The sequence below is a fragment of the Nanorana parkeri genome, unplaced genomic scaffold, assembly GCF_000935625.1.
Source record: "Nanorana parkeri isolate BGI_ZX_2015 unplaced genomic scaffold, ASM93562v1 scaffold57, whole genome shotgun sequence".
Lineage (NCBI taxonomy): Eukaryota > Metazoa > Chordata > Amphibia > Anura > Dicroglossidae > Nanorana > Nanorana parkeri.
In genome coordinates this window covers 617,681-635,050 of record NW_017306325.1, presented here as the reverse complement: position 1 = coordinate 635,050, position 17,370 = coordinate 617,681, and the positions used below count along the sequence as shown (strand labels likewise).

The window sequence follows — 17,370 nt, the reverse complement described above, 5'->3', positions numbered from 1 at the left end:
TGGTCCTTTAGACATGGAATTAATTGCTTATCTTCTACATTATGTGTCAATGTCTTTTAAATTTAGCCTTTCATCCCAGTAGCATAACTTGGATGTGCCTCATCTTCATTTGATTTTGCCACTGGAAACAAGGGGATGCCTTTTTCCCAAGCTTTTCTAATAATAACTGTCATTATGAAAATATATAAAATATATATATATTTCTGAGGTGTAAACCAAGGAGTAGATTTATTGACTGAAAAACCTTGTCACATGGATTCCCCCACCTTCTGATTCACAACGGTGGAAGCTGTAACTTATAGTATTAATATGTAGTATTAATTGCATGTAGCTTTTACAGCTGTAAACTGTAATGATTCATGTGTACTTCAGTATCGGCAGAACTAACATGATTCTGTTTCAGGGTTAACTGGACTTGCAGTGACCAACTGCCACAGTACACAGACACTTGAGTTGCCCACTCAACATAAAGCAGTAGGACATGTTATATTTCTGCTGCTGATTACACATGCCCTTAAATGCGGACAAGAGCACCTACTTCTGGGTTTGGTGAATGTGGATGACACTGACTTCCAATAGTGACTTTAATTTCTGCCAGAAAGAATACCTACCTATATTGGGCTACCCAACACTTTAAATTCAAGTCACATTTTTTTTACAAATGTACTATCAAACATCTGAACAAAAAAAATTAAACTGCCATGTCTATTAGAGTGAATAAACTAACATTACTGGTAAAGTGCAGGCATGTTGTATTGCCTGAAAGTAGTTGTGCTTGACTTCAAGTCAGTTCTGCCCAAGAAACCTAGATCCTGGCTGTATACAGGGCCTTGACTTCTCTTGAAGTCGAGGTTGAGACCAGCTTCAAGTTAAACATTGTCCCTGATCTTTCATCTGTCAAATGCTAGAGCCTATATTTGCCACAGGGGATGACACTTGAAAACCTAATGACAAAGGGTAGGGATTAGGGTCAGGAGATGACAGGGCTTCATCTTGACTTGGAGAGACACGGTTCTACTTTTTGCCAGGACCTAGGTTCCATTGTCCTGGCCAGGCAGAAAGAATCTCATCTGAGCACACATGTAAGTACTTGGCATCTGCATTTTTCTGGCAATTTTAGCTTATACAGTTTAGTGGAAACTGTATTTAGCCATATAAATGTAAATATCTAGGCTAAGAATACCAAATTGTTTTTTTTGTGGGTTTTTTTTAGCCCTTTGCAGCTTTTTACACCTTTTTTTGTGGCCCTTAACTTTTTTAAGAATCTAAATTGGAAAAAAACTCAAATTCTACATTTACTCATATTCTGTTATGATGATTTCCTTACATAATTGAATTCTCCTGGAAAGTGTTTGTTAACATTTTGTAAGCTATTTACAAATGCAGTAAATAATGTAGTTCTTTTATTTTACATTTTTTTATGAGTATGTTAATCCTGAAGTGTTTTAATACACTTAGGTAAGGACAACCTGCAGTAGAACAAATGTAGCTTTACAGTGTGATTCTACCTAGTTTATGAGTTTAACATGCCAGGCATATCTTGATATTGTGGTTTCTATTTTATTTTACAGTGGTGATATGAACAGGAAATAGTGCATGTTGGGAAAACAGAAATCTCTAGTCATCTGTTACACGATACAGTTCATTCTAACAGTTATAACGATGCCATATTTGTAGAACTTGCAGATGCTTATCATAAACAGTTGCTGTTGGACTTGGTGAACGGGGATCTATCACATTTCAATAACTACTTTCGAGAAATAATTGTTAACATTTTACAAATGTACCTGTATTTTGTTTAAACATTAATGTATACTTTTATACTCCTTAATGTCTTACTAAAACGTCATGTATTATGATGTATTGTACCTAAATATTTTTCTCTACATAAAGTATATGACTCTTCTCTCAGTCAACTGTGTTTTACTTTTCTCTCTCTCTCTCTTCTGCTCCTCCCCATTTGATGCAGAAGTACCGTGCACCCAGGTGGTTGGCTGGGTGATGACACACTCCTTGAGGGTGTATTCATGATAGCCTGGGCTCAAAGGAAGTAGGGTTAAGTGACGCTGGCTGTCATTCAACCCGAAAAAGCAGTACCATCGTGGGGAAAAGGGAACGGTGTGTGTGTGTGTGTGGAGGGGGGTGGGGGAGGGGGTAGCATCGAAGGTGAGTATTTTAGCAAAATATTGATTTGTGTAATGTTTAAAATCATTGTATTATTAGTGTACAGAATGGTTAAAACCCTGTCTGTTTTCAATTTTTTTTTTGAGTCCTGTAGGAAAGTTGTCTCTTTATGTGCTGTCCCAGAGACAAACCCGCAAGAAGAATTCTTATGTTAAGGGAAATCCCATCTTTGACATTTGTTCCAATCAAAATGTGTTCCCTTTACTCCTCAAGAAGATGGTGGCAGGTTACATGGCTTGTACTGGTCCTATAGTGTATGTTTGTGTGTGTGACAGTGGTAAGAACATTAGATTGTAAGCTTTAAGGACAAGGGCTTGCAATAATGTTTCTACATTCCTTGTAAGGCTGTGCAGAAAAATGTCAGGCAGTTATAGACAACCAATTTCTTTTCTTCCACTTTGTGTAAATCAGTCTCCTTTCTTCTGATAAAATTGCGCTGATTTAACAGGAACTTGACTGTACACATAAACTATGCTGGTAACCTTGGCTCTCTTTCTCATCATATTTTATTAATGTACTGAATCCCTTATTAATCTCAAGAGTGTGCAGTCTATCAATACAGACAATACATGCTACTTTTCCATTTTCCCAGATGTTTTTTCTGCGTTCACACCTGCTTTATTTTCAATCTAAGACTTGTCCGAAACGAAAACCAGGATTTTATCCAGAGAGTTCTGTTATCTTCAGTATGTATGTTTAGTGGTGTCCATGGGTTGTACTAGCATCACATCTAATCATTTGAAATGGTGAAGAAAATACAATTCAGCAAATCCCGAGAGGCTTCACTAGTCTTCTGTCCTAAACTCCATACCCTTTCTATACCTTAGCACTTAATCCTTTTGTACTCATCTGAGATTTCATCGTTTGTATTTAATGCTTGTGAAAATAATTATTCCACTGTCTCTTAATGAGAGTACCATGAACAGGACTTACATCTACAATTACCAACAAGTTGAATAGGTGCCATGCATCGTTTTTAGGTTTCATATGGAGTCATATCTTATCAGAGTCACCTAATAGATTTCACAAGTACAGACATGGTAGATGTTAATGTATAACAAGGTTCCCTGTTGGTTTTGAAAAGACACAGTATTAAACTTTCTTATTTAAGGGAAGGTTTCCAGGAAAAGAAGAAATCTTATATTTTCGTGGGTTTTCTCAGGCCAGACAGTTGCAATTCCACATTTTATCAGAAGTGATTAGCAGATTGGTTTGAAATTGAAGCAGATCAGCACATTTTACATTTTTAACTCCCCTAAGTAAGTGAATAAAGATATGCTCAGTTCACCGATAATTTTACATAGTGAAGGGTTAGAACCTTTGACATTCACCTCTATCTGCCCTGGTGACCATTTTTGAAGACCAAAAGGGAAGGTACATTTAAGATCTTAAGCTATTTATGGTTCGGGAATGAAGGGGAAATATCTTCTAATGGGAATACTTGTTCCAGTGATATTTCTCTAAGAGGATTTCCTCATATCCTGTTGTGTTTAGGGAAAGTGAAGGGAAATTTTCCCAATTGAACACAGAAGACAAAACGCCTAGTAGTACTGGTTTTTCCATTCCAATTTTTTTCCAATTTGATTTCATTTTAGTTAACTGTATAAACCACATAAATTGGCAACACTCCTGATTCAATTATCACTATTCATCAACACTGCAACTGCTGGTAGACTTTGGCATTGTAGCATAGTACAATAACCACTGAAATGTATGGGACAGTCCTGTAATTAATTGGAAGGATCCTAGTCCACCATTGTTTTAAAAAAAAACAAATATTCAGACCCTCATTGGCAGGCTATAGCAATGCCCCAGTCCTTTTTATTGAAAATTCACTTTAAAAGTGATCTCTAGAAAACTCAACATCATTCAAATGCAAGGTGCTAAAATAAATGAATGAATAATAGCTGTGTGGTTGTCTTCCTATATAAACATAATCTACATTTCTTACAGTAAACATATTTGAATATTTATTTTTAGATACGAGGAGGGAAACTAATGATCACCTACACAAGAAAAACGGATGCAGGAAAATATGTTTGTGTTGGTACCAATATGGTGGGAGAAAGAGATAGTGAAGTAGCAGAACTAACAGTTCTAGGTAAGTTAACATGCATTCTAATGTTCATTGTTCACTCCCCTTACCTCCCTTGTGTAAAAAGTGTCTAAAGTGCACCACCCTGCAACTGCATTTCATGAACAATGGAGAGATGTGATTTCTGCCAAATAACAAGTGGACTCTGGTTGGTTAACGTGGAGAACACTCTCTCTTTCCTTTGCTTTGGGTTTTATTTTGAGCCTCATTTGAGGGTCTGTTCACACATTCAGCAGTGACTGCATTTTTTTCTTACTAGATCAATGCCAGTCATTGCTAAGGTAGGTAGAAAACATTTGTTCTCTATGTGCCTTGTTCATGCCATAACACGTGCAGTGTGGTGGGATGCAGTAAAATGTGGACACACCATATTTTTTGCATATTGTGCTGGATGTCACCACTGTGCAATGTAAAGCTCTGCTCTGCAAAGACATGAATAGAACGTTCACTTTGTACACTCAAATTTAAGGGAAAAAATACATTGCATTGTACCAACACAATAAACCCCAGGTTACCGCTGCCCCATAGCAGACACTAGCCACACGACAAAGCTGTGTGGCCCGTGTGAACAAGCACTAAAGCTCTACTTCAAATGTTGGTTCAAAATCATAATAAAAAACGATGTAGCCTGTAAATTGTCTCTATGGGAAAACAGAGAACAGATACCGTATGCGGTATCCACAGAACATTGCAGTGAATACTCCACACCTTACCTGCATTTTATGTTTTATTCTTGCTGCTTCCATTTGCTACTTTATACATTAAATAAGATGACTTCTCCTAGTTGATTGTTGACTGGTAATTTGTAAAGTAAATGGTCCATAAACAAGTTAACAATGGTCTACACTTTTATCAGTAAAGAGCTGGCTTGAAATATTTTTTCTTTCCTACTATGTGATGTTGTGCCCCCTGTTCTCTTTGCTCTGTGGAAAGCTGCTGACAGTGTCACTAAAGTCAAATGGAAAAGTGTGGAAATGAGTCCACAGAAGTCTTACTACTAAAGTCCCTGATAGTTATAAAAAGCTGTTGCATAATTCAACCTGTCAGCACCTACTTAGAGAACTAAACATCAGTTTTCGATGGACTAACCTTTAAACTGAGACATTCATTCATTTTTTTCACTTTTAACATTTTCACCCACAGACTTATAGCTACAAAGGTTGATGGTTTTCAAAATAAACTGCAGATAAACTCAAACTATCAACAGCAGATAAACACAGCATTAGCCTTTTTTTTATAAGAAATCTTCCTTTAATCTGATTGGTTTACATTGCATTATAGCGCCACAAAAAGAAAAAGTCCCACGGGATGAAATGCTTTTGTTGAAACAGGTGCTGTTTGTTATTTTTGGCTGTAATAAATGAGAAAGAACATTTTAGTGATTGCCTGTCATTATAATTATATCTTGTGAAGAAGAGTATTAAAGAGTACTAATCCTGGAAAGAAAGTAATCATCATTTTTCACATTCTCTGCGTGGTGAGAATAAACGTAGATAGCTAGGATTGCAATTATATATTTAAAAATAAATGGGAGCAGGGATACTGCTTTTCTGATTTGTTGGTGTTCTCTGATATCTATATTTATCAGAAAGTTTTACAGATAATGCAGTCAGGGCAGGAAAATGTTTATCGTAAGGAGATGAATTCTGCGCTGGGCATGTTTGTTGGTTTCATACTATCACTCACTAACTGAGCCCTGTTCAGTATTTTTTTTTTTCTGTGTGCAGGAGGGTAAGCAATTCAAGGATAACATCTTTGTTATTGCATATGTTTATGAGAATTAAGCAGCAGAGGCATCTCACTTATCATAATGTTATCTTTCACACTCCAATAGTAAATCAGTATTGCTGGTCTATGAGTGATTTTATTACCAAACCTTGGCTGTAAGGCTTCCTCTGCACTTATGAGGTTGGTTGGATATGTCATGACCTGGCTGCTGTCAGGCTTAATACACAACACAAAAAGCTTGCAATTCTATGCAGTGCTGATGGACTAGGTTGGGGGAACTGTGGGATGATAGATTATCTCCCAGTTTATTGATGGGGGAACAATAGCGATCAGGCAAATTTTTCTAACTTGTCTGGCCAATTGTAACTTCCACAGAACGGTCAGATAGAGCTCTTTGAGGGTGCCACAGACATATTGTAATTTGTCCTGCTAAATACACCCATACATGTGTACACTGATGCATCTACTTTATTCCATAAACACCCCAAGGTGTACATTGCAAAGTTTTACTATTAACACTATTGCACTGCTTGCAACGCAGCATGGTACATTCTGGAATTCTCCTTTAATGCATAGTTTTATTTTGAATAAAGTGAGCTCTATAGGAAGCAGGTAGACTGGAGCAACTGCAGAACAGGTGGCTCTCCTGTAGCTGAAATAAAATATCAAGCTCGGTATCTTAATCCAGTGTCAGGGCTCTGACTCCTGAGAATTAATTAGAAAAAGATAGCACATGACCTGAACTTTAGGAGACTGTCCCTGGAACAAACCGTGGGATAGTAGATGCCCTCTCTAATTACATTTTTCCAGGAAAAAAAAAAGAATATAGCACACAAATGCATGTGCTGCTAATTAAACACTAATATCTAAAGCTGCCTGTAGATATTAAACAGCAGTAGGATATTAATGCAGTAGAGGCTTTACAACCCAAGAAAATAACCCAGCCACTGCCCACTGTCACCAAAATTGAATGCAAATTGGTACTTTTAGCTGTAATATTAGACATGCAGGGCCCACTCTTTAGATGGAATGAAAAGTTTATCAAATATACATTATCCAAATAGTCACTGACCCTACATCAGCCATTTTAAATAATGGTTCCTTATTTCTGATCAATCGCTATATTTTCAAACACTTCTATATTTCAGTGACATACATCTTTACGCATGCAGAAAACAAGTGTGAATTGTGGCTAGCGCTTCACAGGAGTGCATTCTTTTGCTCATTCATTACCTAGCCGTGACAATTAATACAAATGATGGCCAGATGTATGTCTTGGTCAGGAATGAATGTGTGTGAGGAAAGAACTGGCTCAAATAGCCTTTTACCTCCCAGCCACCAGTCAGGTTTCCCCTTTCAACATACTATAAAGTGAGGATCTGATTGGATGCTGCAGATAAACAAAGACTTTCTGGGACAATTCCTCACTCAAGCACTTTTAGAAATAAGGTGCAGGGTGAATTATTTTCCAATTTTTTTTACAATGCAAGATTCGTTTACCTACACATCCATTTATGCTTTATGACTTTGCTTTGCCCAATCAATAAGTATGATTGGATCTCCAAGTAAATAAACCCCTTGAGAAGGTTAGGTGAGTACATTTCTGACTTACCAATGTACTCCCTGTTGACAATAGAATTGACTTTTTTTTACAAACACCAAGTCACAGTGCACAGAGATGGGATTTTAACAAATATTTGACTGCATGACAGAAGCTTTTCAGAAAGAGTCGGGGAGTGACAATGTCTTTGTGTAGATCACATTTTTTTAAGCTACCAATATATCACAGGTTGATTTAAATTTCAAAAAATGTTTTTCATATTTTACTTTGCAGTGCAATTTTTGTTAAAATTAGTTATTTTCTAGCATAATACAACATATAACTCAGTTTGGCACCTTTTCTGGGCTGAAAATTAACTTTCATAAAAGTGAACTTTTAATGCTGCCCCACAGTGCCCCCCTTGACACGTCAACATGGCCCTTGGACTGTACCATCAAGATTCAGAAACACTCGGTTACATACTTAGGCATTCACATATCCGGTAATGCAACGGAGTTGTACCGCCTTAACTATGAACCCTTTTTTTATGACAAATCTGAATAAAAAACTACATGCTTAAAAAAAAAAAAAATAGTTATTTTGAAAAATGAAAGTATGCTGCAATTTGAGCACATTCTTATTATTGACCTGGCAGCAGAGAGCTGGGGACAGGGAGAGTATCATGCAAGTTACTAAAGGTGTTACTCTAGTGTATTATAGGTGAACAAAATAACAGCATAGCCTATTAACATGCACATACTTGTGTTGCTTTGTAGAAAGACCGTCCTTCGAGAAAAGGCCAAGTAACATGGCGGTCACTGTGGACGATAGCGTTGAGTTTGAGTGTGAAGCAAGAGGTGATCCTGTACCTACTGTTCGATGGAGAAAAGATGATGGGGATCTACCTAAAGCCAGGTACTGTCTTTATCATTTGAAATAGTTTGTAAACTTTGTAAAAAAAGTATCCATTATCTACTTTGTTGTATTATGCCTGAACACAATATTGAAATATCAATTGTGCTAAATAGAAAACATTTGGATTTCGCTCTTTGACATGAGTGTCTGTAAACAACTGTCTACATTCATCCACAAAGGAATATGAAATATTCATATAAATACAACTTTCCGCTGTGTATACAAACCCCACAGGTCAATGTGCAGGTTGACCACTTTTCATTTGCTGGAAAGGATATTTACTGTACAATATAAGCCTATATATGCAAAGAGACACAATAGAGGTATTACATGTAGCAATAATGTACATTTATTATTTATTCCTTTCTTTGCATATTAGAGCTGCCAGAAAAATGTAAAACATTGAACAGTTACTTTTAGTTTGCTTTCCAACAAATATCACCTCTCTATTTTTTGAAGGTATGAAATTCAGGATGATCATACGCTTAGAATCCGCAAGGTGACAGCATCAGATATGGGATCATACACTTGTATTGCTGAAAACATGGTTGGCAAGACAGAAGCGTCAGCTGTATTAACAGTTCAAGGTATGGCTTGTTATTTTATATGTGTTAAATGAGGAACATTTCACATTGCAGTATTACAAAACAAGCGCAATTATTCTTTTAATCATGCAAGCTGTGAATATCTTGAGATGCCAATATATATAATTTTGTGACTACTTTTTGTTTTTTTAGATGGTTTTGAATTAATTCCAGTGATAAATGTATTACATTTTTCTTTTTGTGACACTGTACCTTTTTGCTTCAGTTGGTAGGTTTTGTATGTACTTTAAGCACAGGTCCTTTTTTGAAATATGGCAAAGAGACTTTTTCTGTGGTGCAAGTATTTTTTACCCACAGCTATCCCCAAAGAAGAAAAAATAAAATACAACAAATACAACATAACACATATGTTGTAGCTATAAACAAAGTAGTTGAAATGTAACTTAATGCACTTAGTTACAATTTATATAAAAATGTGCAAGCTAAGATTTCAAGGTGCTCTTTGCCCTGACTATGCACATTAAAGTGTTTACATATTTTTTTTTACGAACCATGAGTGCGCTTTAAAATAAGCACAATTAATTAAATTAAATGCTTTAAATTAAGCCCTCACTGACCTCTGTATCTGCCTGCATTGTGGAACAATTCATCCTTGAAGATCACAAAAGAGACAATGAAGTTGGGTTTTAATCCATTTCAAACAGCTTATATCAGCTGCTGTTTATTTACATTAGAAGGGCGGCAGGATACCAGTTCACTGCTGTCAGAAAAAGTAAGGATAGATGAGCTGCAATTTCAGTGCTTTTGTTTTGCATGTTGAACTCTGAGGATGAATTTCTCCACATTCCTTGCAGCTAAAGAGGTCAGTGAAGGCTTTAAAGGTTTTTTTGTTTTTTTAACTGCTTGCTGCAAATAAGCAAATAATTGAATACCTATTTTCTGGGCGCAGGTGCACTTCAAGGACAATATTGCATAATTGCTCACATTTGTAGGATGATGTTTGCTTATACTGTGCAGCCTTAATGCCGCACATACCATAACCTAATTAAAGCATATTGTGATTCTCCTATATTTATATTTGCGGAAAGAATTATATCTACCCCCCATTGGCTCACCCCTTCCTCACGTGCTAAATATTACTGGACACTGTAACCAAACCACAGCCAATCACATGTTCTTTCTTATGAGAAGACACCCCTCTGTATTACACAAAGGTTCTCTTCTACTTGAGCCTGTGTTTGACTGCAGCTTCAGAGATCTCAGTATTTCTCAGCTGAAAAGGTCAGGTGCCACCCTTAAGGTACAAAATCAAGTAACAAAATCAGCTTTTATTGCCTTTGTTTTTGGTACAGTGCTAGTTTCTGAAAATCCTGTTTAAAGAATAATTTATTGTGAAGGGCTGTTTGAGCCATGCAGCATTAGTAGACTATTGTACTGTGTTAAGCTGGCCATGCAGTGGTTGTTTTTTCTTGTTCAGTTCGTGGACTGGCACTTGAATCCTTCCCACTAGGGTATTGTATTCTGACCTTGGTGGGTGCGCCCCTGTCAAAAAACCTGGGCAGTGACTGCAGCTGATTGGCTGCAGGTACTGTTTGGCCAAGATTTTTCAAACTGGCTTTTCCATCAAAGATTGATTGAAAAATAGATTTTTGACGAAGGTAGGGGTGCTGACGGAAACACACACTGCTCAAATTTTTGAGTAGTGTATAGGCAACTTTAGACATTTATTACTTGGCCCCTTAGTTCCAGTGAAGGGAACTCTTAAGGCATCAGCATACCAAGACATTTTGGACAATTTCATGCTCCCAACTTTGTGGGAATAGTTTGGGGATGGCCCCTTCCTGTTCCAACATGACTGCGCAACAGTGCACAAAGCAAGGTCCATAAAGACATGGATGAGCAAGTTTGGGGTGGAGGAACTTGACTGGCCTTCACAGAGTCCTGACCTCAACCCGATAGAACATCTTTGGGGTGAATTAGAGCGGAGACTGCGAGCCAGGCCTTCTCGTCCAACATAAGTACCTGACCTCACAAATGTGATTCTAGAAGAATGGTCAAACATTCCCATAGACAAACATTCCCTAAACCTTGTGGACACCTTCCAAAAAGAGTTGAAGCTGTTATAGCTGCAAAGGGTGGGCCAACTCAATATTGAACCCTACGGACTAAGACTGAGATGCCATTAAAGTTCATGTGCGTGTAAAAGCAGGCGTCCCGATACTTTTGGCAACAAAGTGTATGTATATATATAATATATATGCAACAAGATTGCAGATACATTGGTATGAAGTTAGCATCTGATAAGTACATTTAGAATAAGTATCTGCTGTATTCTAGCTCTGGCACAGCAATGTCACTCTACTATTCAGACTTCTTTGCTGGTCTGCAAAGATTTAATGCCATGATTTATGTATACGTACCTGAAGATCTTCTAGAAGAATCCTGGAAGCTGGGATTATTGGCGTTAACATAATGTGCTCTTTTTAAGCACCAACACAGTAAATATGGATAATAATCTTTCTGTGGGAATAGGACATCTGTGTATTTGCAGGGAGTAGATTATTTGTCCTGGACTTCCGACTGTAATCTATAGTTTTTCTTCAAAGGAGGTTAAGAGCAGTGTATCTTTGAGGTTTAGTGTTTAGTAGGATTTAAACTTTCATCACTTGAACAGTGTTTACTTTTCATATTGATCCCCCATGATAAAAGAGCCATGAAAAGAAGTACACTCTTGACCTGGATATACACAGCCTTCACATGTCGCTGCTACCAGTGTTCTCTGCATTCAGTCTGCTGGAGTCTCAGAAGCAATGTAAACTGTGTTTTTTTGGTATCTTCTGTCTATAGACAGTGTACAGTATAATTCTTTGCCGCAGTGCATAGTATGAAGCTGCATATTTAAGATTAGAAAATATAATTGCAGTGACCTCTGTTTTTTTTTTTCACCCTTAAATCACATTCTTATTTTTTCTCAACTATTTTATTAGGCTTACCATTGACCTTTGAGGGCAGTCAGATTTACACACATGACCAATCCCTTCTCAGGTACCAGAAATGGGCTCATGTTTTATGCATTTAAACACCCTGTCCTGCCCAGCAGCTGAGCATTGGCTTCCAGGGCAACTATTCCTGGCAGGAACATAGAAATCAGAAGAGGTTTTAACTCTTCCTGATTAACAGTTTCCCAAGTAGAGGCCTGCAGAGGAACCGGGGGTGGGGGGGGGAGGGGTTAAGGGACTTCTATAGACAAGGTTGTCACCGATTTACCAGGGCTCAAGAGGAAGCAGTGAATAGTGGTGGTGCAACATAATCTAGAATTAACCAATGTATCAGAACCCTACAGGTTCATAGATAATTAAGCCCAGGTGGTGAAACGCATGAGAGGCGTTTGTGTGGGAGAGGTGCACATAGAATTTTGGATTTTACCTACGTTGGTTTCTCTGTGGCTGATTTCTGGAGGTTGATAATAGATATGTAATGTCATCATTTTGCAAAGTAATAAAGGATGGACACATAACTACTGCCTTTTTCTAAGATATACACATTTCTAAAGCAGGTCCTTTTCAAACATTAATGTTAACAGTCCCACTGGGATGGATATAAACTAAACAAAGCGCTAAAATACTTTACTATCCTGAAGAAATCTTGCTCCTGGCTCACCAAAAGTCTAAGTTTGGCAATGTGATCTCTGGTGAAGGAAAGAATTAGTATTCAGTGGCTTTTCCTTACATTCAGTAATGAGTAGGATCAATTACCAAGGTTTTTGGTTTTGTAAGGAGGAGTAAGTATTTCAGTTTTACTTATGCAGCTTAGCAAGATTGTGGGTATAACTTTATGTTAATGTTTGAGTATAGGCCTACTTTAAGCCCATTGTTGTTGCAGACACCATCATCCTTTTAAGGTTGAATAACCATCCTGTATGGGAGAAGATATTGTGGACACAATATGTGTGTGTGTGTGTGTGTGTGTGTGTCTGTGTGTGTGGTGGGAGATCAATCTATGTTAGTAGATTATAGTAAAATTATATCAGACCCTAACAGGCAAAATATGTCAGTATCTCAACATAATCATGGCTATATGACAGAAATATGAGAAAATGTGTACATTATACATGCAGGAAAGATTTTGTGAAAATGAAATGTGAAATTCCAACATTACAGTTCTGTCAAATCCACATTTTGTCCCCCCATTGCTGTATATTTTTTTGTAATGAACAACTGGGAAACAGATACACATTTTAATATGTGAAATACAATGTTTTGAGAGTTTTTTTGTCCTTGGGAAGTCTATTTTAGTTTGTCCTTTTGGCACATCCTCTCCGGTGCTGTAAATATTTTGCAGTTTTTCATTAGACATTTGTCAGAATTGTCTCTGATGTGTATTATTCTCAAGGTGGTTGAATGACTTCTCTTTATACGATAGTAGTTTGAAAGGACAATAGTCCAAAACATTACTCATATGTAAAATAATATTACATCAGCAGCTGGCTGCCATTATTTTAACAGTACCGTTTATGTTAGTTTGACATACCAGCTGACATCGCTAGCCACAGAACAGGCAATTTTCTGTGATTCTGCTTTTTTATTGATGGTTACCAGAGTCAGTTTGGACATCACCTCCATCACTGGCACAACTGGCAGTGAAGGCCTGGAAGTTTGTGGCTCTCAGGGCAATTGAGAGACTTATGTCACCGCAGCTACAAAAGTAGCCAGCCAAAATTGAAAATTTGCTGTATGTTCAAGCAGGGTTGTCTCGTTGCTTCCTAGGTAAATAATTGTGAATTAGTGACATCTAATATTCTGCTATATAGGTGTCTAATGACAATACACTGCTGTAATGTTTGAGAAAGTGCATTGCTAAAGCAAGCACTATAGCCCCTCTGTTCCACCTCTTGTTTACAAAATTAACACAGGAGTGTCCTGTGTTTACCGCAGGAGTATTCCAGCTTGCCAGGTCTCCCCGACTAGACAAATGAACACCCCCAAGAATTGGAGGGGCAGGATCTATCTATACCAAGTGTGGCTCTCCATATTATGGTCATGGCTAGATGGGTCTGGGTTGATTAGGAACATCATTTAAAATTGAAGGGCATCCAAAAATGTTTTTTTCTAGTTTTGGATAGAGTGGGTAAAGATAAGAACCCTTGTCAGGTTTTATTGCCATAGTATCCCCCTTTGGAAGACTTTTTTAACTTGTTGTCCTGATGACCCTTTTAATTGGAATAGAAAATGAGGGGCAATCCAAAATGTTACATTCTTACCAGAATAGGCAGTAAGGGCAAATCTTCCAAAGGGTATTCCTGCTGTCTAAAATAGCCTGTCCTCCAAAAAAAAGTAGGCTAAACATCCCCAGGAGGAACATAGTAACATAAAACACCTAACCTAGATTCTTCCACTTTTTTTTTTAAATGTAGAAAAAAAGTTTTGTTCAGCCTAAGGTATGTTACAATATGTTGCCATTATGATGAACAATTAAAGAATGAGGGGTACAGACTGACTGGACTTGGGGTGCAGAAGTAATTAATGTGGACTGTGCCCAATGTATATCCTTAGGTTATGATTTACTAAAGACAAATAGGCTGTTCTCTTTGCACAGGAATTTCCCCTTTGCAGGGGGCGTTACCCCTTAGTTTAATGAATGAGGTAAAGCTCTGCTGACTTGACCAATCATGTGTAAGCAAACATACTTTTTTTTTTCTCGCCCATAATTGGGTATTCTTTGCAAAGTGAAATTTCACCACATTATGCACATTATGGCATGATGGCAAGTACTGTGACATATTTGTGAAAACTAGTAGACCTCAGATGTTACTAATAGCCAACCATTTGATTTATTTATTTAATTTGCTTCTCCATTGGAAAAAAAATTAAAATAGGGCTCTGGTTGTTATGGAGCACATGGATTATTTTGCCCTTATGTTCACATATCAGTCACACTGGATAAACCTGTGTTCTCTGCTGCTATATAATTAAAGATTTCTAAAATGCTATTATTTTGTTGATTATTTCCCCCATTTATTTTACTACATTTGTTCTTTATTTTTAATTTAATCATCGACTTTACATGCATGCTATTTGTCATTTTGTTTAGTTTTTTTTAATTTAGAATTTTACATATTTTCCTTTTATGTTCCTTTTTATTTTTTAGTTCTGTTTGGTAAGTTGGAATTTTATTACTCTTCGTTTTTCATTCATCACATTATCATGACTGGAACAGCCTCCAGCTCCTCCTCATCAATGTCCTCCATTCCCCAACAACCAATCAAAATACTGGTAATTGTGAGAAGGTCAAAAAAGGTAATACATCACAGACATTGCTGGTGTATGGGCTGTGCCAAGTCTTCTAACACTTCTGCTAACCATTATACAAACAAACAAAAATACAACTTCTACCATCAGATGTCAGTTTGCTGAGGAGTGCAGAATACATCAGCCACATGTGGGTGTGTTATAGCTTTCCTAATTCCTAAGGTCTTAAACCAGACTCCAGCCAGTCCATGTTATGACATTTTAATTTTTATTTCTGTGTTTAGCCTAGTAGAATGCCTTTGCTATACCAGAGAAAAATAGCTTCACAATATGCAATGGGGGCTTCTTTTGGTCCATTCAGTAATATGTGCAGTAAGTGAGAAGGAAAAGCACAACAGATGACAAACGCACTCATCAATTCGTCACCAGCTTTACAGTAAGGTGCACACGGAATGGGCTTTAAACAGTAAAATAGCAAAAGGTTTTCCTGGCACACTCACAAGCTAGCATGTAAAAAAACTTGTCTCACACTAAGGTTAAAAACAGAGGTTTGGATACACGTCTTCTGCAGAAAATGTGAAAGCCGCACAGCCGCGCCAAGGCACCTCTTATAGTGCGGTCCTAACTCTAAACTATCAGAGCCTCCATCTTGGAGCACATGGGGCAGAAGATAAAATTGGGTGCAGGTTTGTCAGGAGGAAGCCCAACCCCCTTAAAGGCACAGAGACGCACAAGGGATCCCGCACATCCCAATGGCAGCTGAGCCCCCCCATGCATCACTGCACCAAAACAGTCAAGCAAAACAGATGACAAACGCACTCATCAATTCGTCACCAGCTTTACAGTAAGGTGCACACGGAATGGGCTTTACACAGTAAAATAGCAAAAGGTTTTCCTGGCACACTCACAAGCTAGCATGTAAAAAAACTTGTCTCACACTAAGGTTAAAAACAGAGGTTTGGATACACGTCTTCTGCAGAAAATGTGAAAGCCGCACAGCCGCGCCAAGGCACCTCTTATAGTGCGGTCCTAACTCTAAACTATCAGAGCCTCCATCTTGGAGCACATGGGGCAGAAGATAACATTGGGTGCAGGTTTGTCAGGAGGAAGCCCAACCCCCTTAAAGGCACAGAGACGTACTAAGGTATCCCGCACATCCCAATGGTAGCTGGTTTGCTTGACTGTTTTGGTGCAGTGATGCATGGGGGGTCTCAGCTGCCATTGGGATGTGCGGGATCCCTTGTGCGCCTCTGTGCCTTTAAGGGGGTTGGGCTTCCTCCTGACAAACCTGCACCCAATTTTATCTTCTGCCCATGTGCTCCAAGATGGAGGCTCTGATAGTTAAGAGTTAGGCCCGCACTATAAGAGGTGCCTTGGCGCGGCTGTGCGGCTTTCACATTTTCTGCAGAAGACGTGTATCCAAACCTCTGTTTTTAACCTTAGTGTGAGACAAGTTTTTTTTTACATGCTAGCTTGTGAGTGTGCCAGGAAAACCTTTTGCTATTTTACTATGTAAGTGAGGAGGAGTGACATAATAATGGAGGTTCTCAGGTACTGGACTGTAAATGACCTACTATTGCAAATAGATACATCATTAACTCTGCTAATATTTGTATGTTATGGATTAAGCTTTCTGCATCTGTTCATTTAAAAACACCACTCTGCTTTTTAGTCCACGGTACTTAAAATATTCTTAGTGGCTCTTGAACACAAATTGAAATTCAGTGCTGAATGCAAATATGTATTCTAGCCTAAAGAATCCCTAGGCGCCTCCAGTGTGTACAAGTTTTGCTTTGCTGGGGGAAAGTGAAATAGCATAGAGGCATAGGATTCCACATGGGTGGGCATCAAAGCTGATTTAATAGCAAAATTTGCTTTGGGCTTCAAACAGCCATTATGGCTGTGACTAAGTTCTTCTGGCTGGTTTCTCGTTCCACTGTGCTTATAATTTTCCATGACTATATACTGCGTGTTCAAATCTTTCTTTCCTCTTCCATGTAATTTCCCATCTTAATCTGTCATCTCTTTTAGGATGTTAGCAAAATAATCAAAATGTAGAGAACAACTTCACTGAGCAACATTTGGCAACCACAAAACCTAACCCCCAAAAAATTT

The 17,370-nt window shown here is 37.9% G+C and overlaps 1 protein-coding gene across 2 annotated transcripts in view; it reads left to right on the top strand.

Moving 5' to 3' along the window:
• Positions 1-17,370, top strand: part of ROBO1 (roundabout guidance receptor 1) — a 367,253-nt gene that overhangs the window by 262,793 nt on the left and 87,090 nt on the right. For both annotated transcript variants that reach the window (XM_018576154.1, XM_018576153.1), the window contains exons 4-6: positions 4,165-4,285; positions 8,324-8,462; positions 8,922-9,049. In XM_018576154.1, the coding sequence (XP_018431656.1) occupies positions 4,165-4,285; positions 8,324-8,462; positions 8,922-9,049 (388 nt within the window). The remainder of the gene's footprint in view (positions 1-4,164; positions 4,286-8,323; positions 8,463-8,921; positions 9,050-17,370) is intronic.